Source organism: Rhinolophus hipposideros (genome assembly GCF_964194185.1).
Source record: "Rhinolophus hipposideros genome assembly, chromosome: 8".
Classification (NCBI taxonomy): Eukaryota; Metazoa; Chordata; class Mammalia; order Chiroptera; family Rhinolophidae; genus Rhinolophus; species Rhinolophus hipposideros.
The window spans coordinates 88,181,579-88,209,394 of NC_138054.1; the positions used below are offsets into that span (position 1 = coordinate 88,181,579).

Below are 27,816 nucleotides of genomic sequence, written 5' to 3' on the forward strand. Positions count from 1 at the left end.
TTGTCTTTATTCTTTCCCATGGACTTAGGATAAACCTGGGAATTCTGCATTCTTCACGGTGCCAACTCTTCTCTCTTTCAGTTTCTGTTCCAGCAGCTGGGAATGTTGGTATCCTTTGTGAAGAGCCACATCAGGCCTTACATGGATGAAATAGTCACCCTCATGAGAGTGAGTGGAAATGAATGCTTTGGCCTATTCGTCAGTGTTTGGGTCAAGGGATATTCAGAAGCGGGTTTGGATAACCTGGGCATTTTCATGGGTCGTGGTAGAGCTCTTACAACCCGAGTATAAAAAAGTGGAGCAAGGTGTCCCACTGGATTGAGGAGGGCTGTTGCTGCAGGCTCCCAGGTACCAGAGTACAAGATGTGAAGTCTGAGGTAATTGTTCTGCCAGAAATAGACTCTTGAGTTCTTTGCCTCACATACGACAAAGCAATTTCACTTTAATACCACAACAGTGTTTTACTATTCCCACGAAAGCCCTCTTTTCTACTGCCCATAAAACCATGGCCTTAGAAAGCACTGGGGAGGGGGCTTTCTTGGGGCCATGAAATACGATGGGCTTGTCAGGCGCTGAGGGAGACGGTGATGCTTTACCCTCTACCTTCAGAAACATAGATGCCTCTTGACTGCAGGGGCACATGAGAAGAGGCTCACGGCCTAGATTTGATAACTTGCTTTAAGCAGGTGCAGAGGCTTTCCCATTGATGGCAACGTCGATTTGCTGTGTGAGGGGGAGGCCTGCTCCCTGCTGTTCTATGTAATTTAAACGTCTCTGTTGGGAAGGTTGCTTTGAAGAGATGGCTGTGTCCTCAAAGAATTAGAAGGCAATTCTTCCAGTGATTTCTGTTCTTCTACACCAGACCTTTGTAGTTAGCTTCAAGGAAGCCGCAGGACTAAAATCAAAGTGGCTGGCTTCAAAAATGGAACTTGCCCGAAACTGGGTCTCAGCACTGAAAAACTCCTACCCGTGTAAATAATTAAAGTTGCTCTGTTCCCTGACTCCTGCCACAGAAGCCTCTGTACAAAGAAGAGTTAGGCAGAATGCTAAAGAGCCTGAGGGCTGGTACTGGGGGAAAGGGGAGGGAGGAAGCAGTGTACTCATGGTTTGAAGCGGAAGTAATCTGATGTATCCCCCCAAAAAGACTTACGACCCACACGTTAGGATTTGAGGCCGAGAGCCTCACACTTGCAAAATACAGCTTTCATTCCTTCCAAGGCAGAGAAGGTGTAGTTGGACTCTTCTGTTGGCTGTTGATTCTGGGCATTTTAATGAGCTCCCCCGAGCCCAGGAAGAGAACAGTCTTCGTGAACAGTGATTCAGCCACATCCCTGGGCAGACTGCCTGGCTTCTTTGAGGTAGAAAAACCCCTGTGAGGAGCCAAGAGTAATGCAGTGGGGAAGTAGGTGGGCTTTCTCTAAGGAAAGCAGAGTTTGGTCCAAGCAAATCAATATCAGATGCATCGTGGGGGCCATAAAATCTATGGTGTTTCTTTGGCAAAGCGTTTTCCCTGGAGAAAATAGCTTTTTTAGAGACAACACTTCTCTGTTCAAGTAGAGAAAGAATATTTTACCAGCATTGTTTAGTATGGATTTTACTTTCTAAACTATTATGCTTCAAGAAGAAAAAATTTTTTTCATGAAAGTACCTTATGGTTCTATAAAGCCTTTCTCCTGAAGAGTTATCCTTTTTTACTTTTTTTCATTGACTTCACTCTGAATTATTCGGGGGCCCAAGAGTATTAATAGGCATGTGCTGCCATCATTACAGTTTCTATTATCATTGTCTCCTACTCTGGAGGTTTTAAAGAAAGCATTAGGCAACTGTCTTTTTTAGTTGACTTAAATGACAGCTTTTCCTGGAGTCAGAGACTTGGACCGATTTGCCTTACAGTCCTGAGACAGGATCTGTGGCCAACTGAGCAAGTTTTTATTTTAGTAACTTATGTGGAATCTAATTATATGGGTATAGGAAAGTGGTCTTGTTCCTACACTATCAAGGTCCAAAAATGACATGGGACAGATGTCAGATGCTGTCTAGCAAGGGCAGGAAATCAACACTGGCATCACCCTCGTCGGGTACAGACCAGGTGTTACCCAAAGTAAAGAATCTTCCCTGGATGACTTGAGAGCTTCTAGAGTGACGCAGACTTACTGTTCCTTCTATAAACGTGTGTTTGGATGGCTGCAATATGCCAGGTGTTCTGCCAGATTCTGGGGAGACGGAGGTGGATCCAAGGGGTTTCTTGCACTTAACTATCTAGTAGTAAGAGGGTGGCAAAGAAAATGAAGTATTACAGGTGCTAGAAAAGAGGGCCAGAGGACCCAAAGTGGACAATAGGAAGGAGAACAGGAAAGCCTTCATAGGAGAAGTGAGGCTTGAGCCAGGTCTAGAACGAAAAATAGAGCTGAGGTGAGCACGAGGTGGCATTCTAGGCAAAGAGCAGCATGAGCAAGGCACAGAGGAACAAAGTAGCCTCGTGCATTCGGAGAAATGCAGTTTAATTTGTTCATATGACGGTGACAGGATACCAGGCGGCCCAGGAAGAGGAGGTGGGGAAGGAGCTCATCTTGGGGCAGGCTGTGCTCACTACATTCTTCCCTTCTTGTTGGCCATCTTAGTGCATCTTAGTTCCTTAGTTCATATTTTAGCAGCAGGGCTCATGGCTCTGCTCCTTCCTGTCTCCTCCCTCTTTATAGGAATTCTGGGTCATGAACACCTCAATCCAGAGCACGATCATTCTTCTCATTGAGCAAATTGTGGTAGCTCTTGGCGGTGAATTTAAGCTCTACCTGCCCCAGCTGATCCCACACATGCTACGCGTCTTCATGCATGATAACAGCCCAGGCCGCATCGTCTCCATCAAGGTGGGTAACCCAGAGCACCCTCTAGAGAGGTGTCCAATCCATCAGTGACCTGGGATAGTCAGCAAAGTGACGAGACCCGGTTCTGAATGACAGGATGAGGCTTGATCCACAAATTTGAACCCGAAGAACATTAATTCCCACCTCATGCAGCTTACAGTTTGGCTATCCTGTTTGGTCTCTTTTAATGGGTTATTCTTGGTAAATGTTTTATCCCAGACCAATTTTCTCTGTTATCCAGTGAGATTCTTTATCAATTGAAATAAATTCAGAGAAGGCAAAGTAACATGTAAGCAAAATAAAATGGGGGAGCGGGGTGGAATACTACCAAAAGAATATAGTTCACAGCTACGTATTAAAGGTTTTTCAGAGTCCCCACAGAAGTTTGAAGTATCCATACCGCTGCCCCTTCCCTGTGCACTTAGATGCTTCACACTGGGCTGTTTGTTAATCTCTGTTCTTTTTCTCTCTTTTGCAGTTGCTGGCTGCAATCCAGCTGTTCGGCGCCAACCTGGATGACTATCTCCATTTGTTGCTGCCCCCTATCGTGAAGTTGTTTGATGCCCCTGAAGTTCCACTGCCATCTCGAAAGTAAGCACCTGGCCTTTGGGACTAACAGCCATCAAGCTTTTAATGTTTTGTCAAAAATGTCCTTTTCTGAAGCTCCCAGGCCATCTTTCTGTTTTGTTGTTGTTATTTCAACTCCCAATATTTTAGTCCAGAAATGTCCCAGGTTTATGGAAATCTTAACTGTCCCCATCCCACTGGAATGTGTGTCGGATCCATGTCACCCAAAATCCCTCAGAAGCCATTCCTTTCCATTCGGTGCTGATTGTGAGGGTACCCTCAGCCACTTTTCTCCCTGCGGGGCTGTATGTTAGCAGTTACTGTATGTTAGCGATTGTTGCAGGGCAGCATTAGAGACAGTGGACCGCCTGACGGAGTCCCTGGATTTCACTGACTACGCCTCCCGGATCATTCACCCGATTGTTCGGACGCTGGACCAGAGCCCAGAACTGCGTCCCACAGCCATGGACACATTGTCTTCGCTCGTCTTTCAGCTAGGGAAGAAGGTAAGGCAGGAGTCCGAACAGGCATGCTCGTCCGCCTGCCTGTGACCCTCTCCATGGTAGTCTGTAGGTCTCGAGCCTCTGTCAGAGAATGGGGAATTATTTGCACTGTTTTTCCTCTTCATTTATTCAGCAAATATTTATTGAGCCACCTATGTGCGTAAAGTGCTGTTCTGGGGATAGCATAGTAAACAGAACGATGTCCTTGTTCTCACAGAGCTTACATTCCGATGAAGCAAAGCTAATAAACACAGTTTGTGTCCTCAGGGTGATGGGTGGGAGTGGGAGAGATGCTGTTTATTCAGCGTAGGCAGGGAGCACCTCTGATAAGTTGACATTTGAGCAGAGACCTAAATAAAGGCTCAAGTCCAGAGAGTTGGATGCAGGCGGAAGGCATTAGCAAACGGAAAGATGTGAGCTGGCAGCATGCTTGAAGCGTTCAAGGAACAGCAGGAGAGCAGTGTGACTTCAGAGGAGGGAACCAGGGAGAAAGTGCTTGGAAAAGGTCATAGAGATAGGGCAGGACTGGGGTGGGGAGTGAAAACGAGGTGTTGCAGGCCCGTGAGTCTCAAAATGGGATCCCAGATGAGCAGTGTTCTAATTTACTCAGCTGGGAACTTGTTAGAAACGCGGGTTCACGGGCCTCGCCCCAGACCCACTGATTCAGGACCTCAGGCCAGGGAGCCCAGCAATCCCTGGTTTCATAAGCCCCCAGGTGATTCTGAGGCCATGTTCCCAGCACTGTTAGAGGCCATTGTAAGTAGTTTGGCTTTCACTGTGAGCAAGACTGGAAGCCTGTGGACAGTTCTGAGCACAGGAAGACTGCGATCTGACCTAACATTTAGAAATGGTTACTCTCAGTGCCATGTGGAAGAGTAGACTGGGCTGAGAGTAGAAGCAGAGGCTGTTGCAGTGGCCCAGAGGGGAGATGGTCTACATTTATAGCAGCAGGGGGGAAAAGTGACGTTTCTGAGTGCCACAGAGCTATCCCCAAACCCAGAAGAAGTAGCTGTAATGTAGTGGGTGTAATCTCTTTTCTCTGTTTTCCGCTCTCTAAAGTAATGGTTTCTGACCTTCCTCTCCTGTCATAGTACCAAATTTTCATTCCAATGGTGAATAAAGTTCTGGTGAGACACCGAATCAACCATCAGCGCTATGATGTCCTCATCTGCAGGATTGTCAAGGTGAAGTGCACTTCCTGGTTTCAAGGCTCCCCTCTCCTGCCTTGTCTTTCTTATTGGTATTCTTGTAATCTGAGCTATGGGAATATATCTGGCTTTTTAGTTCTGAACTGGAGATCAGCCAACTTTTTCTGTAAAGACAGTCAAGTTATTCAGCTTTGCAGGCTCTGTGGTCTCTGCCACTGCAGCCCGAAAGCAGCCATATGTACACAAAAAAGAATGAGCCTGCCTGCGTTCCAGTAATATCATTCTCCAGTAATTTTCACGTGTTACAAAATATTCATCTTCTCTTGATTTTCTTTAACCATTAAAAACTGTGCAAACCATTCTGTGGTTTCCAATCTGAAAACCACACAAACACAGGCAACTCCTCATCCTTTTATCATTGCTCACAGTTGCTTCCTGTTTGCCGGTTGTGTGCTCATATTATTGTCAGTGCTTGTCAGTGACCCACACAGACTGGTCTGTGGTGGGGAATACAGCCCGCCTGTGATTCATTTTTTTTCAAACAGGGAGCCACACCTGCATCCTGGCTCTTCCAGAAGGTGTGAACCTCCCAAGGCTTAATTAAGGATGTTTTCTAAACGGGGAGCAAACACCTCGTAGAGTTACAGGTTCCATGTATCATCTCTGGTTGCAGGGCTACACCCTTGCCGATGAAGAGGAGGACCCTTTGATTTACCAGCATCGAATGCTGAGGAGTGGCCAGGGGGATGCATTGGCTAGTGGGCCAGTAGAAACGGGACCCATGAAGAAACTGCACGTCAGCACCATCAACCTCCAAAAGGCAGGTCCATCGTTTCCGAGGGAGCTTGGAAAGCAGAGTCCTGCTCTTCTCTTGTTCAAAACTTTCAGCTCTTGCCACCTTCGGTTTAAAACAACCAAAAACAAGCCCAAGCATTTTTCTGAAAATCTACATATCATGAACTTAGGTCATTTTGTCTTTCTCAGGGTGTCTGAATTATAAATTTTTGTATTAGAGGGAAAATAAAGAACACAGTGTCCTTCTGTGCTCCCTTGGAGCTTTGACAGTAGGACACTTTGTTGAAAATATCATTCTGTTTTTGCATGAATGGAACGCAACCAGTGAGCCCCTGGTTAGCACTGAGACTGATTCAGGCTCTTCAAAGCAGTGCTTCTCAAACTTCTCAGACTCAAGGGGCTTATCAGCTGCTGGGGAGCTTGTTAAAATACTCTGATTCAGGCTGATGAGGTCAGGCCTGACGTTCTGCATTTCTAACAAGCTCCCAGGTGATGGCGACGGTACTGGTTCATGGCCTGTACTTTGAGTAGCGAGGTTTTAGATCTTTGCAGATAAGGAAGTACTGAATTCTCTGTGCTGACCAAAGCTGGGGTATAACCAGCTTCTCACCGGTATGCCATCAGCCATCCACTTAAAAGCAGGCAGTTTCAAAATTTCTGTAATGGGTCTGAGCAGAATAATCAAGCATAGGTACATCACTGACTTCTAAATAAAAAGACCGGGTTGCTTATTTTCCCCATTTTGCATTAGTCTTTAGTGCGTCTGATGAGTGAAATCCAATTTGGATTTCAGCATGGTATTCCTCGTCCTTTATTAGCAACTGACCCAAGGCAGCTGCATGTCATGAGTAACAGCAGATGGAGGTAAAGAACTGGGCAGGACTGGGTCCCAGCTGACTCGTTCTCTTCTTTGGCCAAGCCCATAAAGGTTTGAACACAGACCTGTATGCATGTGTTCACACCCAGCTTAGCCACACTCAGGGTTTATTACTGTCTGTGGTGTCAGCCTTTACCCGCCCAGACAGCTCGAAAGTGACCACAGCTGAGAGATGTTTGATGGTGGAAGATGGCATGGTAAGAGATCCCTGGGTCAAGAGTGATGCTGCTTCCTGTCTGTGGGTTTTATGATTGCTCGTCTGAGACTCCAGGAGGAAGAAAAAGGTCATCAGTCACTTGGCATTCCCAGGCCGTTTTGAGGCCACCCTGCTGACACCTCACACTTGAGGGAGGGGCCAGGCAAGGAGAACAGATGTGCTTTTTTCCACCCAGATGTTTTCAGCCTGCCTGGGTTCAGAATGTCCTTCCAACCAGGAAGCTGTCCGCCCTACTTTAGAGCTTTGGTCTCTATTTTAGGAAATTCTCCAGTAGTCTAGTTTGCTTCCAGGAAGTTTTGCTTTCTACCCAGCACTTGGAAAAATAAGCATAACCTTTGCCAAACAGAAAAAGGAATTTTTATCTCACCTGAGAGAACAAGTCAAGTTCAAAAACCCTAAGCAAAGTCCCCCACAGCTGCCACTCAGTTCCATTTCATCGAAAAGTAAATTGTGCTCCTGCATATTTGTCGTGATAATTAGACATTGGTATATTTACTAGTTTTAACCAGCTTTCAAAATAACAATTTGTCACCTCAGTCACCTTTTATTGGCTGTGCTAACAGAGGATTTACATGGTACAGAACATAAAAAACATTTACACACACACACACACACACACACACACACACACACACCTCTGGAATGCCTTCCAGGATTTTCAGCAGCTCCTATTGGGCTCAGCTTCTAAATGAATAAGCTGGCATCCCACCAACCTGTACTAGTCAGTGGCCCGTGGAGGGGGGCAAAAGGAAACTGGCTGGCGTTTAAACAGTGCTATAGAACCAGAGAATTGAGAGTTGATTATGTTTTAAATTAAATAGCAGCGGGGAAAAGCCCATGTGGGGGACTTAGCCTGACTGATAGATTGTATAGTTATCCAGTAAGCTAAGACTTTTTTTTTAAAGATTTTATTGGGGAAGGGGAACAGGACTTTATTGGGGAACAGTGTGTACTTCCAGGCCTTTTTTCCAAGTCAAGTTGTTGTCCTTTCAATCTTAGTTGTGGAGGGTGCCGTTCAGCTTCAAGTTGTTGTCCTTTCAGTCTTAGTTGTGGAGGGCACAGCTCAGCTCCAGGTCCAGTTGCCGTTGCTAGTTGCAGGGGGTGCAGCCCACCATCCCTTGCGGGAGTCAAACTGGCAACCTAGTGGTTGAGAGGACGTGCTCCAACCAACTGAGCCATCCGGGAGGCAACTCAGCTCAAGGTGCCCTGTTCAATCTTAGTTGCAGGGGGCGCTGCCCACCATCCCTTGCAGGACTTGAGGAATCGAACTGGCAATGTTGTGGTTGAGAGCCCACGCTCCAGCCAACTGAGCCATGCAGGAGCGCAGTGGCAGCTTAGCTCAAGGTGCCGTGTTCAATCTTAGTTGCAGGGGCGGAGCCCACCATCCTTTACGGGACTCGAGTTGAACCGGCAACCTTGTGGTTGAGAGCCCACTGGCCCATATGGGAATCGAACCGGCAGCCTTCGGAGTTAGGAGCATGGAGCTCTAACCGCCTGAGCCACTGGGCCGGCCCAGACTTTTTTTGAAGACCCCTCTTATCAAATGATTAACAACAACGATAGCAATAACAGCTACCAGCATTTGTTGAGTGTTTTCCATGTGTCGGGCATTGTTGAGCACTTTACCTATATCGATTCCTTTAATTTTCACAGTAACACTACGAGTTAGGTGCTGTCGTTACTACCCCCATTTTACAGATGTGGATGTTGAGGCACTGAACAGTTAAGTAATTTGCCAATATCAGCTAGTAAATGGTGGAGCTAAGGTTTGACCTAGATAGTGTGACTCCTGAGCCCAGTCTCTTAACCACTGTGCTGAATTGCCTCTGCTTTACCCAGGCTCATCCTTGCGTCGTTAGAGGGCAAAAGACATTAGTGATAACTTTCTTTTATACTCATATGTCCAACTTTTAAAATGCCACGTGCTACATACAGTGCAGCGATCCAAAGATCCATTGTATAGGGAGGAAGCCAGAAATGCCTGGATAGAAAAGGACTTGATGTTCCCATTTCATTCAGCAGGACAAGGCCTAAAAGGCAAGTCTCTGGTATCTGGTGTCACTTCTTTCTAGTTCAGTGGTTCTCGTTGTATGGTCATTGAGAATCCTTCATAAATTTTTTAGTTTGTCTCTTGTCGTACCTCTACTTTGGCTTCTGACATAAGATAGTAGTTTGTGCAATGTCCCCCATTGGTACCTCATCAAAAGCAGGAGCAGGTCTCCACTTTATCCCAGGGAGGTGATGGGTTGAGCCATTGATGGTTAGGCGCTGTAGCACATGGGGTCTTTCACTTCCTGGACCACTTCCCTTGAGAAGTTCTTCTCTAACATACATGATTTTCCTGGTTTAGGGAGGATCCACATGTCTGTTCTGCTGGAAAAAGTCTTTCAAAAATTTATTTTAAAAGTTTGGGATTTAGTAGTTAGGTCCAGGCCAATTCAAAGAGATGTCATTTTGATAATTGCAACCATTTTTTTGCTTATCTGTTCCAGCTAGACCCTTTAGATACATTATGCCCAGATAAGGAAGACTGAGGCCCAGATGCAGCAGACAAGTAATTTGCTCAGGGTGCCATAGCTGCTGAGTGGCAGAGCCAGGATTCCAACCAGGTGTTTCTAACTTCTGAGTACCAGGCACTCACACACACAGCACTAACTTTGTGCCAAGCACTGTTATAAATCCTTTACACATATATATACTTAGTTAAACCTTTAAACACCCTATGAGGTGGGAACTATTATCCTTAATTTACAGAGGAGGAGACTGAGGCTCAGAGGAGGTAAGTTAAGGTCTGACAGCCCATAAGTTACATAACTGGGATTTATGCTCAAGCCACTAGCTCCAGAGTATGGCTATTGGCCACTGCACTGTACTGCCTGTCTCCAGAGCCCACGTCTTTCCACCCATCGAAGCTGCCCCTGAGTAACTCTTGATGCCTGGCAGGTTGGAATCTTGAGGACAATTAGAGGACATACACTAGAAAGTAAAAATTAAATCTGCTCCACTCCTTTTGTGTTATTCTACCGTAGTGCCATGTGCCATGAGCTCACCACTCACCTGACTGACATGATTCATGGTGGTGTGTACCTGAGCAGGTTCCCTTTCCCTGTGTGACTGCTGACAGCTGAGCCAGTGTCCGAATGTAGAGTGCCCAGGGCCCTTCACACACTGCTGGAGGCCATTAAGTGAATACAGTCCATATGTGACAGTCCCCATTCATTCTGGGTCTGTAGAGCTCTCTGCTTTGCTGATAGAATCCAGCACAAATTGGTTGTAAGACAGACTTTCTGTACTGGGTAGGGACAGGGCCAGGAGAGCAGTTTCCAGGCTCTCGACCTCATATGGAAAGATGCTGGCTCGATTTTTAGATGGCCGTCAGCTGTAACCAATTGGCCATTAGCCATTATTGTTTTGTATGTAACTGCCATAGCTACATTTGCAAGCATGGTGAGCATGGATGATGCGATTGCAGATGGTGCAGATCCAACTTCCTGTGTCTCGCCCAGTCGCCAGCGAGACTGTGGTGCAGGAAGACCCCTTGTTGGGGTACTAGCGGATGTTTGCTTCTCGACCAGCTGCCAGTGAGAATATAGTGGTATGAACCCTCTGGCCACGGCTCCGTTGTTCCTTTTTGGCCTCAACAGCTCTTGTGTTCACCAGCTGGGAGCTGAGACTCTGCATTACACTGTGGTATATTTGAGAGGTTGCTGTTTTTGCTTTATGGCTTTTAATTAAATATTATTATTTTATTTGTGCTCTGGGGGAATTTTATCAGGAGAGGTATAATTTTATAAATCAAAGAAGTAGACTATTAAATAGACAATTGGCCCTTGAAGTTGATGGTTTTTCATTGTCACCTGTGGGATTACAGGCCTGGGGAGCTGCCAGAAGGGTCTCCAAAGATGACTGGCTGGAGTGGCTGAGACGGCTGAGCTTGGAGCTGTTGAAGGACTCCTCATCCCCCTCCCTGCGCTCGTGCTGGGCCCTGGCTCAGGCCTACAACCCGATGGCCAGGTATGTGTCAGGACTCCTCCTTCCCAGTTTCAGCCTGGCATCAAGAGGATCAGCACGTAGGAAACTATATATTAATACAAGAATTAGTAATGGGAATAGGCAATAGTGAAAGGGCTAGTACTTTTAATTTTGCTAACTTCTGGGGGGAAAAGGTAAAGAAAAAGGCAAATTGAAAAAAGTCCTATTGCAGGAAAAGCATCCAACTTGTTAGTAGACCTTTCCTTAGTAGATTTAGGTTTTAATTTTAAAGTCATTTTAAAAGTAATTTTAATTACAAAGTCATTTGCAACTCTGTAAAACAGCTATGTGATAGTTTACTATAACCTGTTTCCAATAATAATATATTCCAGTTATTTATTGCTGCATTACAAATACCCCAAAACTTAGTGGTCCAAAACAACAACAGTCCTTTATTTTGCTCATGAATCTATCTGAACAGAACTTGTGGGGACAACTTGTCTCTGCTGCACACAGTCAGGGGGGTGTTTGTCTGGGGGCTGGAGTGTTTATTTTCAAGATGGCTTATTCATGGCAAATTGGGGCTGACTGTCAACTGGAAATTTGGGCCTGGCTGGGCCTTGGTTCCTCTGCGCACGAACTGCGTGATGGATTCCTCCAGCTTCTTCACAGAATACGGGCTGAGTTCAGGAGTGAGTGTCCCCACGGAAGTGCATGCTATTTGTGTGACCTAGCCTTGGAAGTCACATAGTGTCACTTCTGCCATACTCTGTTCAGGGTAGTCACAAAGGCCCACTCGGGTTCAAGGGGAGGAGACACGATTGCCACCTCTTCATAGGAGAGTAGCATGATTCTAGAAGAGCATATGGAACAGGAGGTAGTGTTGCAGTCGTCTTTGGAAAATAGAATTTGCCATAAAAAATACTGTTTTAAATAGTAAATCTTAAACAGCCATTAAAAATTTGGTTAATGGGGCCAGCCTGGTGGCTCAGGCGGTTAGAGCTCCATGCTCCTAACTCCAAAGGCTGCCGGTTATTCCCACATGGGCCAGTGGGCTCAACCACAAGGTTGTCAGTTCAATTCCTCGAGTCCCGCAAGGGATGGTGGGCTGCGCCCCCTGCAACTAGCAATGGCAACTGGACCTGGAGCTGAGCTGCGCCCTCCACAACTAAGATTGAAGGGACAACAACTTGACTTGGAAAACAAAAAAAAAGTCCTGGAAGTACACACTGTTCCCCAATAAAGTCCTGTTCCCCTTCCCCAATAAAAAATCTTAAAAAAAAACAAAAAAAATTGGTTTATGAAAAGTTTTAATGCATGCAAAAATCTTTATAATATAATGTGAATAAAACGGAATATAAAATGGTATAAATGTGATTTTAACTATTAAAAATATATGTACATAGGGAGAAGTTTAGAAAGTAATACAATGATTATCTCTAAGTGGGTGGTTTAAGCCGTGATTTTTTTTCCCCCTATTTTCCAAATTTTTCTACAATGGGCAATTATCGTTTACAATGTGGCATAAAACGGTGATTTAGTTAACAGATAGCCTTTCTCGTTAGCAAGAAGCCAAAGGAAGGGCATTTCATTTCGCTTTTATCAGCACAGCTGGTTTGCTGTTTGGAGTTAGCAGGTGTGGTGATTTAGCAGTGTATTTAGTGATTGTCCCTGAGACTGTCACTTTGATACCATGATTTGGTTTATCTTTTTTTCCCCCCAGTCAGAACAAAGCATTTATTATGGATCCAGTTTGCGCCTATAAATTTCTTGATTTATTATTGTGAAAGGATTCTGGCAAGCATCATCCTTAGTTGTTTCTGAGGCCGCTGCGCCATCTTGACTGGATCCTCCCTCATCTCATTTCTTTCAAGTATTTTTATAATGCTTTAAAATAGTTCCTAGGACGTCCTTGTTTCCGTAGTGTACAGATTTTGTATGCTTAGCTGCCTTAGCGTACCCCTCTTCTGTTCCAAGTCACTTTTGAGCACAATGTCATGCAAAAGAGTCTTGTGATGAATATACACATATGTGTTTATCCCCTTCGTGCCAGATATTTTCATTTGGGATCCAGTGTGGCCTCGGACCTAGACCAGAAAGCTTATTGTTTAATTTACACTTCTTTCAGTCTTTATATTATCCTTTGAATTTTGAATATTGTTTTTTTCATCAGATTCCAAAATTATATACATTGATCTGACTTAACCTTTTTAATATGTAACGAAAAGTAGATGCAGAGGCATCGAATGCTAAATCCATACATTATAGGCATGTTCTGTGGTTTCCAACTCTCCTCCCTCCATAGTCACCAAAAAAGAGGGGGTGGGGATTAAAGTTCTGATGTCAGAGGTAGCAAATAGGTCCACCCACGTGACGCTGTAGGGCTTTAAAATACTTGTAGTAATGTTAAAAATGGCGCCTCTGGTTCCAGGTCTTTGGAAGGTCCCAGCTGTTAGAGACTGGCTTAGAGAATCTTTTAAGACATATAGGTAGACTTGGAGTCTATTCTCGAATGCTTCTGGCTTCTTAAGTTCTGTTGTCATTTTGTTTATGACCATCCAACTAAGGGTCTGGTTATATTTTGAAAAGCAGTAACAGATGCTGTCTTTGCCACTTCCGATTTTAGGAATTTGGACATTGCCTGAGAAATAGCCCAAGAATTATCTGAAGATTATTGTTTTAAAAATCTGTTAATGGCAACTTCTATGTTAGAAGTCCCCTTTCTGTTCATCCCCTCCAATGACAAGCAATGATGCAAAAAACTGCCAAGTAATGTGCCTGTGGAGACAAGTTACTTTTCTCTGCTCGTCTTTCTCCTCTTGCCCCCCCACACAGTTCTATACGTCACGATGTCTGTACCTGAGCTGTAAAGTACAGTAGTCACTAACCACATATGGTTATTTTAATTAAAATTAAACAAAACTCAAGATTCAGATCTGCAGCCACCCTTGCCCCAGTTCAAGTCCTCAATGATCAATGGCTGTCTCATTGAACAGGGAAGATATAGACTATTTCCAGCAAGTTCTATTGGACAGCACTGGTCTGTATAACCAGTATAAGTGATACCAGGGTAGACAGATACTGTGCTTCCCCGAAAATAAGACCTAGCCAGACCGTCAGCCCTAATGTGTCTTTTGGAACAAAAATTAATATAAGATCCGGTCTTATTTTACTCTAAGACCGGGTCTTACATCATATAGTATAATATAAGACCAGGTCTTATATTGATTTTTGCTCTAAAAGACACATTAAAGTTGATGGTCTGGCTAGGTCTTATTTTCGGGGAAGCACTGTAGGTGTTGGCTTGGCACCAAGCAGAGGCATTTCCAACATCTTTCTCCACTCCCCTCTGCCTTCAGGGATCTCTTCAATGCTGCCTTTGTGTCCTGCTGGTCAGAACTGAATGAAGACCAACAGGATGAACTCATCAGAAGCATTGAGTTGGCCCTCACCTCACAGGACATCGCTGAAGTCACACAAACCCTCTTGAACTTGGCTGAATTCATGGAACACAGTGACAAGGTGAGACTTTTTCCCATTGTCCAGATGGAGACTGACAGAGAACCAGCTGGTGGGAGGGGAGAAGCACTCACGTGGCTTGTTTGTGCTCTGTCTGCCATTTTCCTGTGGGGTTCTGCTCTCCTCCAGGGCCCCCTGCCATTGAGAGACGACAATGGCATTGTTTTACTGGGTGAGAGGGCTGCCAAGTGCCGAGCATATGCCAAAGCGCTACACTACAAAGAACTGGAGTTCCAGAAAGGTCCCACCCCCGCCATCCTAGAGTCTCTCATCAGGTAGGCTGAAAACCCTTTTTAATTGCTGCCTTCCTCTCAAATGACCTCTCTCCTCCCACTGTCTGTTGCCGGTTCACTGGAGTCACTTGGAGACTTCTGCTCTGTGAAATCTGCCATCGGGTCTGGCCAACACCTGATGAGATGTAGTTGCAGATGGCTCTCCCCAGTATTCCAGCCATCATTGTCAGTTCAGTTGACCCTTAGCACCTGGGCTTCTACTGTTCTCCAACATGTGCTTGCTTGTCCCAGTGAAGTCAGTCTAGAAGCAATTCTGTTTCCATAGCAGCCTCAGAAAAATCAATTTTATGTCTGTCTGGGTTAGATAGCACTCTCTGGGGCAGGAAGAGGAAGTACTGGTTCCTGTGCTTCAGAGACCCCCAAAGGCAGGGTGGGGGTTTATTGACTAAATATGGTGGTGCCGGAGTCTTCCTCCTCTGGAGTTCTATGAATATAAAAGGCAGAGCGAAGTCTGAGATTCAGTGGTTTTTTTCCCCCGATTTGGTTATGTTCTCTCTCTCATAAGCTGGTTTTGAGTCTTCTGGGTATGGGAAAAATAGGTTGTTTAATAAAGTTTTCTGCTGTTACAAAATTACAAGCAGCCTGAAGTGTTAGCTCCAGCTCCTAGAGAACCGTTCACTTCCCCTAATGATTATCAGAGAATATTAACTCTGGGATCTCATTATCTTCATGGAAATGCTCACATGGTTGATTATTTCACTACAGATAGTTGAGGGGAAATCACCCAGCTAGTAAGTAGTACCTCTACTGTGGCTGAAGCTTCCTTCGTTTGGGAGCATGATGAAACAGCCAAATTCTTTGCTAGTTGTGCTTTTGAGTAGATGCTAAAAAGTGTTCCTTTAGACACTTTAAAAAGTGACCAAAAAGATAGCAATAGACTCATGTTTTTGCCCAAATCAATTGGATTTGAGAGAATGTTGATTTCCAAAATACCACAGGGGAACATGCCGTCTTATGGGGTAGGCTTCAGTTTCAGATTAGGCACAGCAAATGTGAAAGCCTGCATTTCTTCCTCCTATTTCTGGCATAGCTAACGCAGTCTCACTTGATAACTAACTAGTAGGAAACCTGGTAACTTGAGTAGGAAATCTGATAACTTGAGCATCAAATAACTAGTTTTCCACATTTTTCTGTTTGAGGCCGCTCTGAAACCTCCCTCGTCCTACTCCAGATTTCCATCCATATCTGAGATAATCATAGAAGCATTAATGTTTATGCAGATTTGTAATAGAAAGATACAGTCAGAGGCCTGGAAAAGTTTCAAGGTCATTTAACTTGTTAAGCCAATATAAGTGAAAATAAGTCCTCAGAATTCTTCGCAGATTAATGTGGGCTTTAAGAAAACAAACAAGGAAACACCTCTGTTCCCAGGTAAAGCCAGTACGTACTTGAAGCTCTGGTTTGTTCCTTGCCTGATTCAGCTGAGCTTACAGTTTTGCCTCCCTTCAGTTGGTCTATAGACCAGAAGGTCCACCCCTTTTTGAATCCATTTGGTGCTTTCCCTACTGATTTTGTAAAGCTGCTTTTCCTAAGCACCATTTCAATGTTCTCCTACCATTTTCACTGAAGAAAGTTTTAAGAAACAGCCTCAGGCCAACCTGCTGTTGAGGAAGTTGCTCTCACACTCCCGCAGTCCTCTCATGAGCCTCGTGGATACTCCTCCCCGCCGTCAGACCAGTGCTGGTTTTACGTCCCTAAGCCACGCTTTGGTCCAGTCTTGGGGACATTGCTCTGCAGCAATAGATTGAATTCTCTTCCTCACAGTGGCTACTGGAGAGGTCGCAGCCTAATTCCTGGCCCACCTCTGAGAAATTACAGATATCTTACCTGTTTTGTCTACTGCCTTCCCCACCTCCAGCTTTATTTTGTTTTCCTACTTTAATTTTCTCCTCACCATTTGTTCACTTTTTAAAAGCTCATTCAAGTATATATATTTGAGTAAAGTGCCTTAAATTCTTTTAGAAACAATCAGATGAACTGTACACAAAAGCATCTTTGCACAGTGGGTTCTTAGTTTTTGTTTTTGTGTTAAAAAGCTGTGTTGTGCTAGCAACATTGTTCTCTTGCTGCTGGATTAATCTGTTTTCCTACCTAAAGACATTTTTCCCTGTCGGCTCCCGGACAAATGAAATCCACCTGTAATCCCCAAACCAGGGCTGACGTTGAGACAGTCTAAACTACTATACCCGTGTCCTCAAAGCTCATATAGATCAGTAAGTATAACTGCTCTTTAGGGGAACAGAGGATTAAATGGGTATTCAGTTATTTGGAGATAGACAAACATGCACACACACGTGGCTTTTGCGTGGTTAGCCCATAGCATTAGGGCAAGGTCTGGTGGCCTGCTGACTCTGTCCCTTTAGGCTGCTGTAACAAATTACCAGAGCCTGGGTGGCTTCAACAACAAACATTTATTTCTCACGTTTCTGGAAGCTGGGAAGTCCAAGATCAGGGTGCCAGGTTGGTTGGGTTCTGCTGAGACCCCCTTCTGGGTTGCAGATTGCCAACTGCTCTCTGCTGGTTCACATGGTGGAAAGTAGAGAACAAGCTCTTTGGGGTCCCTTTTATTAGGGCACTAATCCCCTTCATGAGGGCTCCACCCTTGTGGCCTAAACATCTCCCAGAGGCCCCACCTCTTAACCCCATCACATTGCGGTTTAGGCTTCAACATGTTTGGGGGGTGAAGGGGAGGCACACACAGTCAGTCCCTAGCACCTGCTTCTCTTTCTCCACCCTAAGTAGAAGAGAGGATCGGATCAAAACTGGATGCTTTCACTGCCCAGCCCCTGACATGGAATCCCATTTGAAGAAAATTTTCTGATTGACACATCTGCAGAATTAAAAATAGAAACAGGAGTCAGTGTTACTAGGTGGACGTGCGGCTCTAACAGCTGCCTGTCGGGGCTGTTCATACCTTGTTGTCTCATGTCGTGGAGGATGTGCTCAGAACAAAATGGTTTTTCCCCTCAGGAGCAACACTGAGCTCTCGTTTTGGTTCCTGGGGCTTCTGTCCTCTCTCAGAGACCATGCTGTGCTCACCTGTGAGTACTTGGTGTCCATCACCCTGCACCAGCGAGGTGCTTTAAATGTGGTTCCGGTCAGAGTGTGCAGCCCGCAGGCGGAGTGGCTGGGGTGCTCTGTGCACGCCGGCACGACTGTCTGTGCACGCGGGCACGACTGCTCTTCCTCTTCCCTCTGCCTCGCTCTCGGAAGCCTTCCCGGAAGGCCAAAGGAAACCACGGAGCCTGGCTTAGAGCCTCAGTGTTTTGGTTTTGGTGGGGTTTTTTTGTAACTATTTTTTATTTTAACAGTAAGCTTGTTCCAAAAAGTTTATACTTCAAGTTACTCGACTGTGTATATACAAGAATGTGAGTACGTTTCAGCAACCCCAGGTTTTGATTAGCATAGTATAGACGCTTTCCCCCCCGCAACGTTATTGAGAAATAATTGACAAATGTAATTGTATATATTTAAAGTGTACAACGTAAGGATGAGATATACATTATGGGGTGATTACCAAAATCAAGATAATTAACATGTCTGTCCCCTCAAATAGCTAAGTCTTTGTGTGTGTGGTAAAAATGCTTAAAATCTACTCTCAGCAAAGTTTCAAATATATAATAGTTAACTATAGACACCGTGCTGGGTATTGTAATCTCAGAACTTACTCGTCTAATAACTGAACGTGTGTACGCTTTGACCTTCATCTCCCCATTTTCCCGTCCCCCGTGGTGGCCTGGCAGCCACCATTCTATTCTGTGTCTGTGAAATCAGCTGTTTTTTAGATTCCACATAAGTGGTACCACACAATGTTGATCTTGCTCTGTCTTATTTTACGTAGCGGAATGCTCTCCAGATGCATCCAAGTTGTCACAGAGGACAGAATTTCCTTCTTTTTGTGGCTGAAGAACATTGCTCTGTGTGTGTGTGTGTGTGTGTGTGTGTGTGTGTGTGTGTGTGTCCCTTACTGATCTTTTGCAGGATGTGTCTTGGCTATCGTAAATGATTCTGCGTGAACATGGGAGAGGACACATCCCTTCAAGTGGGGGCGTTTCCTTTGGGTGTATATATCTACAAGTGGAATTGCTGGCTCATGTGGTAGTCTGAGTTTTAATTACTTGAGGAACCTCCGTACGGTTTCCATCGCGGCTGTACCAGTCACATTCCCTCCCGCAGTGCACAAGGGCTCCGTTGGCTCCCCATCCCTGTCAACACTGATCTCGTCTTTTTGATGATAGCCATCGTACCAGGTGTGAGGTATTAGGTGTTATCATTGGGGTTTTGAGTTGCATTTCTCTGATGATGAATGATGTTGAACACCTTTTCGTGTGCTTATTGGCCATTTGGATGTCGGCTTTGGAAAAATCTGTATTCAAGTCCTTTGCCCTATTTTTAATTGGATTATTTGCTGTTTTGCTATAGAGTTGTATGAGTTCTTTATATACTTTGGATAGTAACCGCTTATTAGGGGTTAAGGTTTGCAAATATTTTCTCCCACTCTGTAGGTTGTTGCCTTTTCAATTTATTGATTGTTTCCTTTGCTGTGCAGAAGCTTTCTAGTTTGAGGAGTCCCACTTGTTTATTTTAACTTTTATTGCCTCAAGCCTCGGTTTTGTTCAGTTGTGGGCATATAGAAAATGAGAAAGAGAATTTTTAGGTTCTTCTGCCATAGGTATCTTCCATTCTTCTCTTCATCTCCTTCTAGCTCCCTGATCTTTTCATCCTCTTTCCTAGAAACATTGTGCTGGCTTCTGAGCATGTCACATTCCCCTGTGTGCCTTAGGAAGTCTCTGTTAGAATACCTGCCCCATGGGAAGCCCTACTCCAGTGTATTTCTTCTCACTTTATTTCTTTGAAAATCCCCATGATTCTTGTTTTTAAGGTTAATAGGTTCCCAACAATCAAAGGACTGTCGATGCAATGAAAATACTGGGTAAGAATCCCAGCTTACCTCACATTGCCTTGCTCAGGGGGAATGGTTCTTTCTGGCAAGGACAAATGACTTCCTAAAAATCAGAATTATTTGACATCTGTTATGGCAATAGCTAATTCGCCCAAGTAGAAGATAAGAGTGTTGGTTTGTGAAGTATTTTGAAGCCAAGTGATGGCATTGGCCTCTGGGGGGCTTAGGTGGGTAGACCGGATCTGACCTCTACCAGGGGCTGCTGCCCTCCGTAAAAGTCCCTCCCCTTTTCATTTTGGGCTTCCTGCTCCTCCTTTGGTTTCTCTGAAGACTGCAACAAACTCAGTCCCTTTCTTACTGTTCACCCTCTGATTTTTCACTTAAACTTTTTACCTTGCTCCAAGTAGTAATGGTGATCATTTAAAACCGAACACATTTTAAAAGTTTATTGTAGAAGAAAAAGAAATTTTGAATGTTTAAAACAGGCTATCACTTTATTTTTACAAAGCAAAATGCTTATATACAGCATGAGTTATTAAGCATAGTGCCATCTGCCTTCATTTGTTTCAGCCCCTTTTCATAGACAAGGTAGAAGAGGAAGCTCTTTTCTGAAAAAGGAAATGTAGATATATCTGTGACTGTGAGTAGTTGAAGGCAGTTTCGTGCTCGCATCCATAAGGGCACCTTCCCCCACCTCCCCTAGGAGCTCCCTGGCCACTGCCGGATCCATTTCCTGCTTTCAGTGCTGTGCCCTGATGGAGGCTAAGCAGGGGAAGTGCTCAGAGGCCAGCGGCAAGGCCCAGTGCCCTCCAGTCACGTCCAGCCTGGGTCAGCTCACCTCCAGCAGAATAACTTTTGTCTTTAAAAAGAAAATGTGCCAGCGAAAGGTAGTTTCATTGGATTCCAAAGTAGAAGCTCCTCTCTCCCACCACCCTCTTCCATCCCTTTCTCTAACACCCAGGGCCTCTCCTTGAGAATCAAAACAATATGGTTCCTTTCAGCAAAAGGACTTATTGTCTGCCGTCACGTAAGCTTAGGCCATACAGAAAATGGGGAACGTGATCTCACAGTTATTTTTCTTTCATAGAGAAATCATGTGGAAAAACTTGCTATGTCAGGGACCACAGCAGACAAAGCCCAGTCTGGCCAGCCCCCTGAGAAGTAGTGTCAGGACCCATTGTGTTTAAATACTTCATCCCGTTTACTGTAACATCCTTGGTACATGCAATTGTATTGTGCTCCTCAGAGACTGGCTCTCGTATTGGAGATTATAGGCCATTTTCCGTCCATACCCTTGCTGTCCTCTCTTCCTCTCCTTCGTCCTTGCCCAGCCTCCATTTGTCTCCATTTCTCCCGCCCTGCTCCACAGCAGGCCTCCTTTTAGGGCTGGAAGTCTTCCGGGCGGATTTTCATCTCCACTCGTTTGAGGGAGTAGGTGGAGCCGTGCCAGCCATACCAGGTGATGCCGTCCAGGTGCCTGTTGTGCTCTCCGAGGCGGTAGAAGACCCCGTTGAGGTTGGAGTCTGTGCAGCAGTTGTACCAGTACCCACCTGGCACAAGAAAACAGCTGGTGAGCCGGCTGTGTCCTCCGCTCGGAAACGGCTGGCAGACTAGGCCACAGGGATTTGCGAACTTGTTTTTGGAACAGTAGCTAAGCAGTTAGAGCCGACAGAAACAGGAAATGGCAAAGCCAGCATACTGGCCGTGCGGTTATAATTCACACTCCCTCCTCGGATGGGGGATGGCCTTATACCCGAGCTTCCCACCGTCCCCAAGTCTCACCTTTGCGGAGCTGTGCGCACTTATCTAAGCAATTGTCATTGTCCTTGTCCTTGGTGCTGAAGGCTGTGTTGTTGTGGTAGATGAGGGCGTCATTCCCCACGTTGCCACTGTAGTTTCCCAGGAAGAGGCGGTAGCTGTTCAATTCGTTGCCCAAAACAAAGCGGCTGTACTCGGCGTAGCGCGTGCTGCCCTCCCAGTCCTGTCCGGGACGAGGCAGGGCCTTAGAAAAGCTGCAGCAGGGCGGCATTTCACCCCACCCTGCCTCTTCTCTCTCCAGCAGCTCTCTCCATACATCTTTTTCCTGCTAGAAATCTAGGAAGGCTTTATTATTTGTTTACTTCTAAACCTGAGAATCAGAAAGCAAGGGTACTCGGCCAAACTTTTCTCCTGAGTCGCCATCTGGCCTTGATTACCCTCTCTTTTTGCATCTGCACACGTGTGTTTTTGCACTATCCCACTTAGAGGTATCGTAAGAGTAATGTAGCGATATGTTCAAGGCCTCTGACGAGGGTCACCAACCAGTATCGGTAAGGTCTGCATATAGAGGCCCTCGTGCCCCAGGTCGCTGACTTGGATTTCTTGGCTCTGGCCCGAGACCAGCCTCTCCCTGTGCACCTGCAACCTCACTTTTCTGAAAAATAGGAAAGAACCTATTGTTCCTCACCCATCCTGCAACCTGAAGGGAAACCGTCGTAATAAGTACACAAGCCTAAAGTGGGTAAGAATAGGATTGGCGCCCCCAGACTTGTTTGCAGCTGTGCGTGCTGGCCTGGTCCGGTCCTGGCACCGGGCTTCTGCTCACCTCCAGCTCCACACGTAGGCGGCTTGGCCGTCGGGAGAGCCGGTGGATATGCTCGTTCCCCAGCCAGAAGTCCCCGCGGATGCTGCCGAACCCCTGCTTGTACTGCTTCCAGTCCCGGTGGAAGGAGACAAGGCCACTCTTTCGTCTCTGAATGATGGTCCAGCCACCGCCCGCCGTCTCCATGTCACAGAACACCTGGAGCAGAGAGGAGGATCTGTGAGGGACCCACAGAGGCAGGACATGGGGGTGGGCCTCACCTCCCTCTCCCATGCCTGGAGAGCTAGTGGCCGTGGGCACGATTCTGCCCCAGTGTGGGCAAGCTGGGCAGAGGGTGTTTGCTGAGGAAGAATGACCAGAACTGAGGGGGGTGCCAAGGAAGTGCATGTGGACCTGGAAGGGAAAACTCCGGGTACTTCTGATAGGCTCCCGCGTGGTCTCTCTTTTCTCCTCCCCCAGACAGTAACTGCCCTGGGATGCGGCAGGAGATTTCAGCTAGTTAGGTGGTGGTTCTAGAAGCATCTGATCTATGTTGGAAAATGGGTGTTTGGGTGATAATGATTTGAAAGGGCAAAACAGATGCCTGCATTTTTTTTCCCTTGTAAATTGAGTGTTGGGACAGCTCCCTGGTATTTGGTGTGTTTGTTTCTCCGTCTTAAGTTTCCCTTTCTTTGGACTTTGACTAAGCCTGTTGTCCCCAGCCCTTTGAGGGTGTGGAGGACAGATGTAGAACATAGGCAGTGGGCGGTGATGACCTCACCTCCAGCTCAGGGCTGCCCAGGAAGTCATCAGGAGGAAGCTTGTACACTCCAGAGATGCGGTAGTTCTTCTGGTAGAGGGACGAGCAGTCATACATGGCATCTACAAAGGGGACAGACCACAGTGGTGAGCATCTGGGCCCTGGCTCCCAGGCAGGTAGGCCCTCCTGCTGCATCGAAATGGAAAGTTTAAAAACCGAGACTTCATTTCTAGTACAAAATTCACGAGCGTTCATCACTAGGCAGCATTGAATGTGGGAGAGGTGGGCCTTGGGATACCAAGAGGGGGTGTATTTTGGCTTCACTGGTGATGGGGAAGCCCTTCACCCAGAGTGCCTCAACGAACAGGACAGTCAAACAGGTGGTTTCAGGTTTTTTCTGAAATCAATTATGCTGCTATAGTTCTAGGTCGTGAATTCCGGAAATATTACAGGGTGTGAGGGCCACAAACAGATGCGCTAGTAGATTCAACTTGTGAGTATCTCATAGGGTTGGTCTGGTTTTATTGTTGTTTCTTGATTGGTTTGGTTGGTTGGTTTTGTTGTTTTTCAGAGGTAATGGCTACTACCGTGTTTCCCCAAAAATAAGACCTAGCTGGACAATCAGCTCTAATGCATCTTTTGGAGCAAAAAATTAATATAAGACCTGGTCTTATATAAGGCCTGGTATTACACTATACATATTATATTATATACCCAGTATTATATTATATATTGTATTGTATTATATTACGTAATATATTAGACCCAGAATTATATTAGGCCCGGTCTTATATAAGGCCCGGTCTTATATAAGTCCTGGCCTTATATAAGACCCAGTCTTATATTATAGTAAAATAAGACTGGGTCTTATATTAATTTTTGCTCCAAAAGACGCATTAGAGCTGATTGTCTGGCTCTCATTAGGTCTTATTTTCGGGGAAACACGGTAGGACCCTAATTAAGGGAGAAAGATTTATGACCTTATCTTTCCCCCATTAATGTACCACTGCTAGCCAAACGAAAATGCACTCTGAGGAATCCTTGGAGGCCTTCCCCTGGCATGGTTATTAAAACAAGGAAATGAGAGCGTTGGGCAAGCTGGTTTTCACTCTGGGGTTGATTTAAATGTTTCCCCGGCTGCCCTGGGGGCTCCTGCTGTAACCAGACTTCATCCCCTTGTTCTAAATTGCAAAGACATTGGGGAAGAGACAGCCTTTCCTAATGGGAGTCAGAGCAGGAGCTCTCTAGCTGTCCAGAAACGCTTCCTGCCCTCTGTGCCTTGGGAGTCTTTTCTTGTGATCACCGCACTGGGTGTTAGAGAAGAGCACACAGATGGGCCGAGGGTAATAACACTTCCACTGTGGGAATTGTCAGAGGCAGAGCACGTTGGGGAGGGGCAAGGCTTGTCTTTGCCCTCAGAGATCTCACTTCCTATTACTGATGAAAACATCAACTTACTGCTTTCTCCAAGGGGCTATCTGCTCACAGAGTATAAATGTGACCCAGCACCTGGTTCTCTAAGAAAAATAAGGAATGATGTCCTGGGCAGGAGAGCTGTGTTTGACTCTAAGAAACTCCCTGCGGGGAGGTGAGAAAACCCCATTTGGAGGAGCAGGAAGTGGCACGGTCAGGTTCCTCTGTCTGGCCTGGTCTTCTGTGTGTCTAATTTCATCTCAGACCAAATCAGGATTCAATTGTCTGGAAAAGGGCCGGAGAATACATTTCTAGTCCCAAACTGAGGATCAGGAAGTACATGCTTAGAGAGTGATTTACATACCTTGGTTTAGCTAGATTTATAATCTTACCTTTAAATGCAAGAAAACAGAATTTTTAAGCTTAATTTCATGTTAAAACTTTATTTGTACTGAGGGTAACCAGTGACTTGCTCTGTTCTTTGCCATTGACTAGGTTCGTAGTGGGACCAAAAAGTTTGTATTTCAACAACAAATGACATATCTATAGGATATGCTTCTGACAACTAATAATTGCCTGATAATTTCGGAAAACCAGATTTCTCTCTAAACAGTCAACTCACCTTGGCCTGTCTGAGCCAAGCTAACCAGAAACTGAAAGTTATTTTGCAAGAGAAAACATTAAATGTGTCTTCTTTTTGGCCTCCTCAACACCCACATTTCAGCATTACATTTTCTCATGGAGATGATGAGAGCTAAGTAGAAATATCAGACTTGAGCCTTGAGGATTCTGTCCTTCCTAAGCACATAAGGAGTTCTTAGGCTCTGGGCAGTGTCCATACACTTCATTCTCAGCTGCTAAGAGGAGTCAGATTTGCACAGAGGACACAAAAGTCCATTTATGCCCACTCCACGAAATGGTAGGCAGATGAGAGAACTGTTTTTGGCAACATTGCTTCCAGAGCAACAGATGTTACGGTTTTTGTGTTCACTCCTGCTCCCTTGGGACTGAGGGTATAGCTGGTCACCCCTGGAGGACCAATCAGGAAGACCTGAACCCCGTTGCTGAGATTTGCTCTGTGACTTTGGGCAAACCACATAATCTCTCTGTGCTCCGAGGTGGCCATTCATACCCTCAGTGTGCTGAAACATCTGTGAGTAAGAAAGACCTGTGAAGGTACTGGGTAAATTTACAGAACATCGGACATCAAAAGAATTACTCCATAAGCCTTTACCAAAGAGAAAATAGAGCTGCTGGCACGTACCAAGAGAGTGTACCCCAAAAGAACCCCCAGTACTTGAGCTGACAACATGTTAATCTAGAAGCAGTGCTACAGACGGGGACACTCAGCTGTTTGGGGGTCAGGTGGCGAGCAGCATGAGGACACGCTCTCCTTACCTGCCGAGGTCTGCGTGACAGTCTGCGCGGCCTGCAGCTGCATGATGTCGATCTGGTTGTTCATTTCCGAGTACTTGCTCTCAGCGTCTGTGAGCCGCGACTCCATGCGCTTGGTGCTGCTCTCCAGCTCCATCACCTGCATGACCACGCTCACCCAGTCCCTCTCCTGCTTCTTGCTCAGTTCGCTCAGCAGACTGCTTAGGTTGGCTATTTGGGCCTTGAGCTCCTTCACCTCCTCACAGCAGGTGGCCACTTTGAGCTGCGCAGGTGTCTTGCGCTTAGGGGGCTTCTGTGGCCACACTGGGTGGCTGACAAAGGCCAAGACGCAAATGCAGAGCCAGGTCATGGCTGAGAGAGTCTTTGCCAGCATCTCTCGTGGGCCTGCGTGAGGAAGGCTCTTCCTTTGGGGGAATGGGGATGTGCCCAGCCTCCCTGCGGTCTACAAAGCTGCGGCAGTTGCAACTTCACACTTGCTCACTTGGTGATTTTCTCTCCTTTCTTGCTCTTCCTTAGCTTTTCTCAGAACTGGAGTTTCTGAAAGTGCAGCTTCGTTGGGTACCCTATAGCTTTCCTTCCCCAAGCCTGAATGCCCTGCAAACTCAGCATCTTAAATATCGTTCGCTGCCTGCACCCACACCCCATGTGCATGGCGCTTTAGCCCCTCCCAGCTCATCTGGGAGGGTCAGGTGCCTGTTGGGTGAAGTCAGCCTAAACTTGGGCCAGAGAAAGGGGGGAGGGAGATGGGCGAGTCTTTCTTTCCCTGCCTGCACAGGCTCTGGGCTGAGGCAAGAAGACTGTGAATATGTGTGTTTCCAGTTTTGCCTGTTAGATTATGCCCTTGCCAGCCCCTGGCTCAGGTCTATCAGCGAGCAGGGCAGGGTCATAAGAATTTCCAAATTCCATTTCCAAGGTTATATAACCGTGGGGTGAGTGGAAGGTAGGCAAAGAGAGTTGGGAATAAGACTCTCCACTCACCCAGGGAGGCCTGTGAATGTAATCCACGCTGTTTATAGGAGGATGGAGTGTATTTTGGCACCCTGCTGACTGTGCTTTTAACGAGGCTCGTTATTCCTTTCTCTGATCAGCATTCACTGTTTTACAAAACCCTCATTCGACCTCAATCTAACACTATCTCACATTTGAACATTTCCAGCTTAGAAAAGCTCTAGAAATAGAAGGGTAGATAAAGTCATTAATGAAGCAGAAAAAGACTTTGTAGTTTGTATCCACAGGATTTGCTCAGTTGGCTTTCTTTTGACCTTCTCCTTCAACAATGAGTGGGCCGTTAGCGGCTTCTCACACTTGACATTTAGCAAAGAGGTATCAGAGCTGACGTCAGGGAAGAAAACTCAGGAGTAAGGGACATGGTTCTAGCTTGGTCACCCACATTTCCATTGGTCTTCTTCAGGCAGAACAGAGAACAGACCCATCCTTGGCCCATGGTTCAAAACTTGGAAAATATATTAAATCAGAGAAAAGAACCCCCATCACCTAATAAATCCATATCCAGAGTCTCATTTTCCTCTTCCTATGCAATATGGTTTGCAAATCTGAAATTATTCTCTATCTATACTCGCGTATCATACATACCCCAGACAATAGGGACATTGTAGTTTTTCACGTACTGTATTTGAAGGACACTCCTCCTTTGGAAACAAATGGAAAAAACTTGGAATTTCAGCAAACCTTAAACCCTTAAAATCAGCTTTTCACTAAGAATGTATACAAAGGTCCCTCTGTCCTTAAACAGTAAGCCTGTCTTTGGAATGTACTCTGGTGCTTTCCGTGTTAGGGAGCCACTGAGGCAGTTCTTGGCCTGTTGCTATTCGGTGGGGGTCCTTCACACACAAGCCTGACGCCTGACCACTCTCCTTCCCTGCCACCGTCCCCCAGAGCCCTTTTCCAGGTAGGGCTTCTGGCTTCTCAGAAAGGCATTTCTGTCCAGGCAGCTGGAGTTACCATATGAATTTTTTTCCTCTAAATCAAAAAGCAGCAGTGGTTCAGGTAGATTGGGGTTTGTTTTCTCA

The 27,816-nt window shown here is 45.8% G+C and overlaps 2 protein-coding genes across 4 annotated transcripts in view; one reads left to right on the forward strand and one right to left on the reverse strand.

Annotated features, from left to right (window-relative positions):
• MTOR (mechanistic target of rapamycin kinase) overlaps window positions 1-27,816 on the forward strand; it is a 116,006-nt gene that overhangs the window by 31,166 nt on the left and 57,024 nt on the right. For all 3 annotated transcript variants that reach the window (XM_081057022.1, XM_081057021.1, XM_081057020.1), the window contains 9 exons: window positions 82-168; window positions 2,700-2,867; window positions 3,343-3,455; window positions 3,775-3,937; window positions 5,026-5,118; window positions 5,756-5,902; window positions 10,843-10,985; window positions 14,303-14,465; window positions 14,592-14,737. In XM_081057022.1, the coding sequence (XP_080913148.1) occupies window positions 82-168; window positions 2,700-2,867; window positions 3,343-3,455; window positions 3,775-3,937; window positions 5,026-5,118; window positions 5,756-5,902; window positions 10,843-10,985; window positions 14,303-14,465; window positions 14,592-14,737 (1,223 nt within the window). The remainder of the gene's footprint in view (window positions 1-81; window positions 169-2,699; window positions 2,868-3,342; window positions 3,456-3,774; window positions 3,938-5,025; window positions 5,119-5,755; window positions 5,903-10,842; window positions 10,986-14,302; window positions 14,466-14,591; window positions 14,738-27,816) is intronic.
• On the reverse strand, window positions 20,082-26,613 carry ANGPTL7 (angiopoietin like 7). Its single transcript, XM_081055517.1, has 5 exons — window positions 25,790-26,613; window positions 23,000-23,100; window positions 22,243-22,437; window positions 21,441-21,639; window positions 20,082-21,208 (listed from the first exon to the last, which is right to left on the reverse strand). The coding sequence occupies exons 1-5, from the start codon at window positions 26,157-26,159 to the stop codon at window positions 21,039-21,041; spliced, it is 1,035 nt and encodes a 344-aa protein (XP_080911643.1). The 5' UTR covers window positions 26,160-26,613; the 3' UTR covers window positions 20,082-21,038.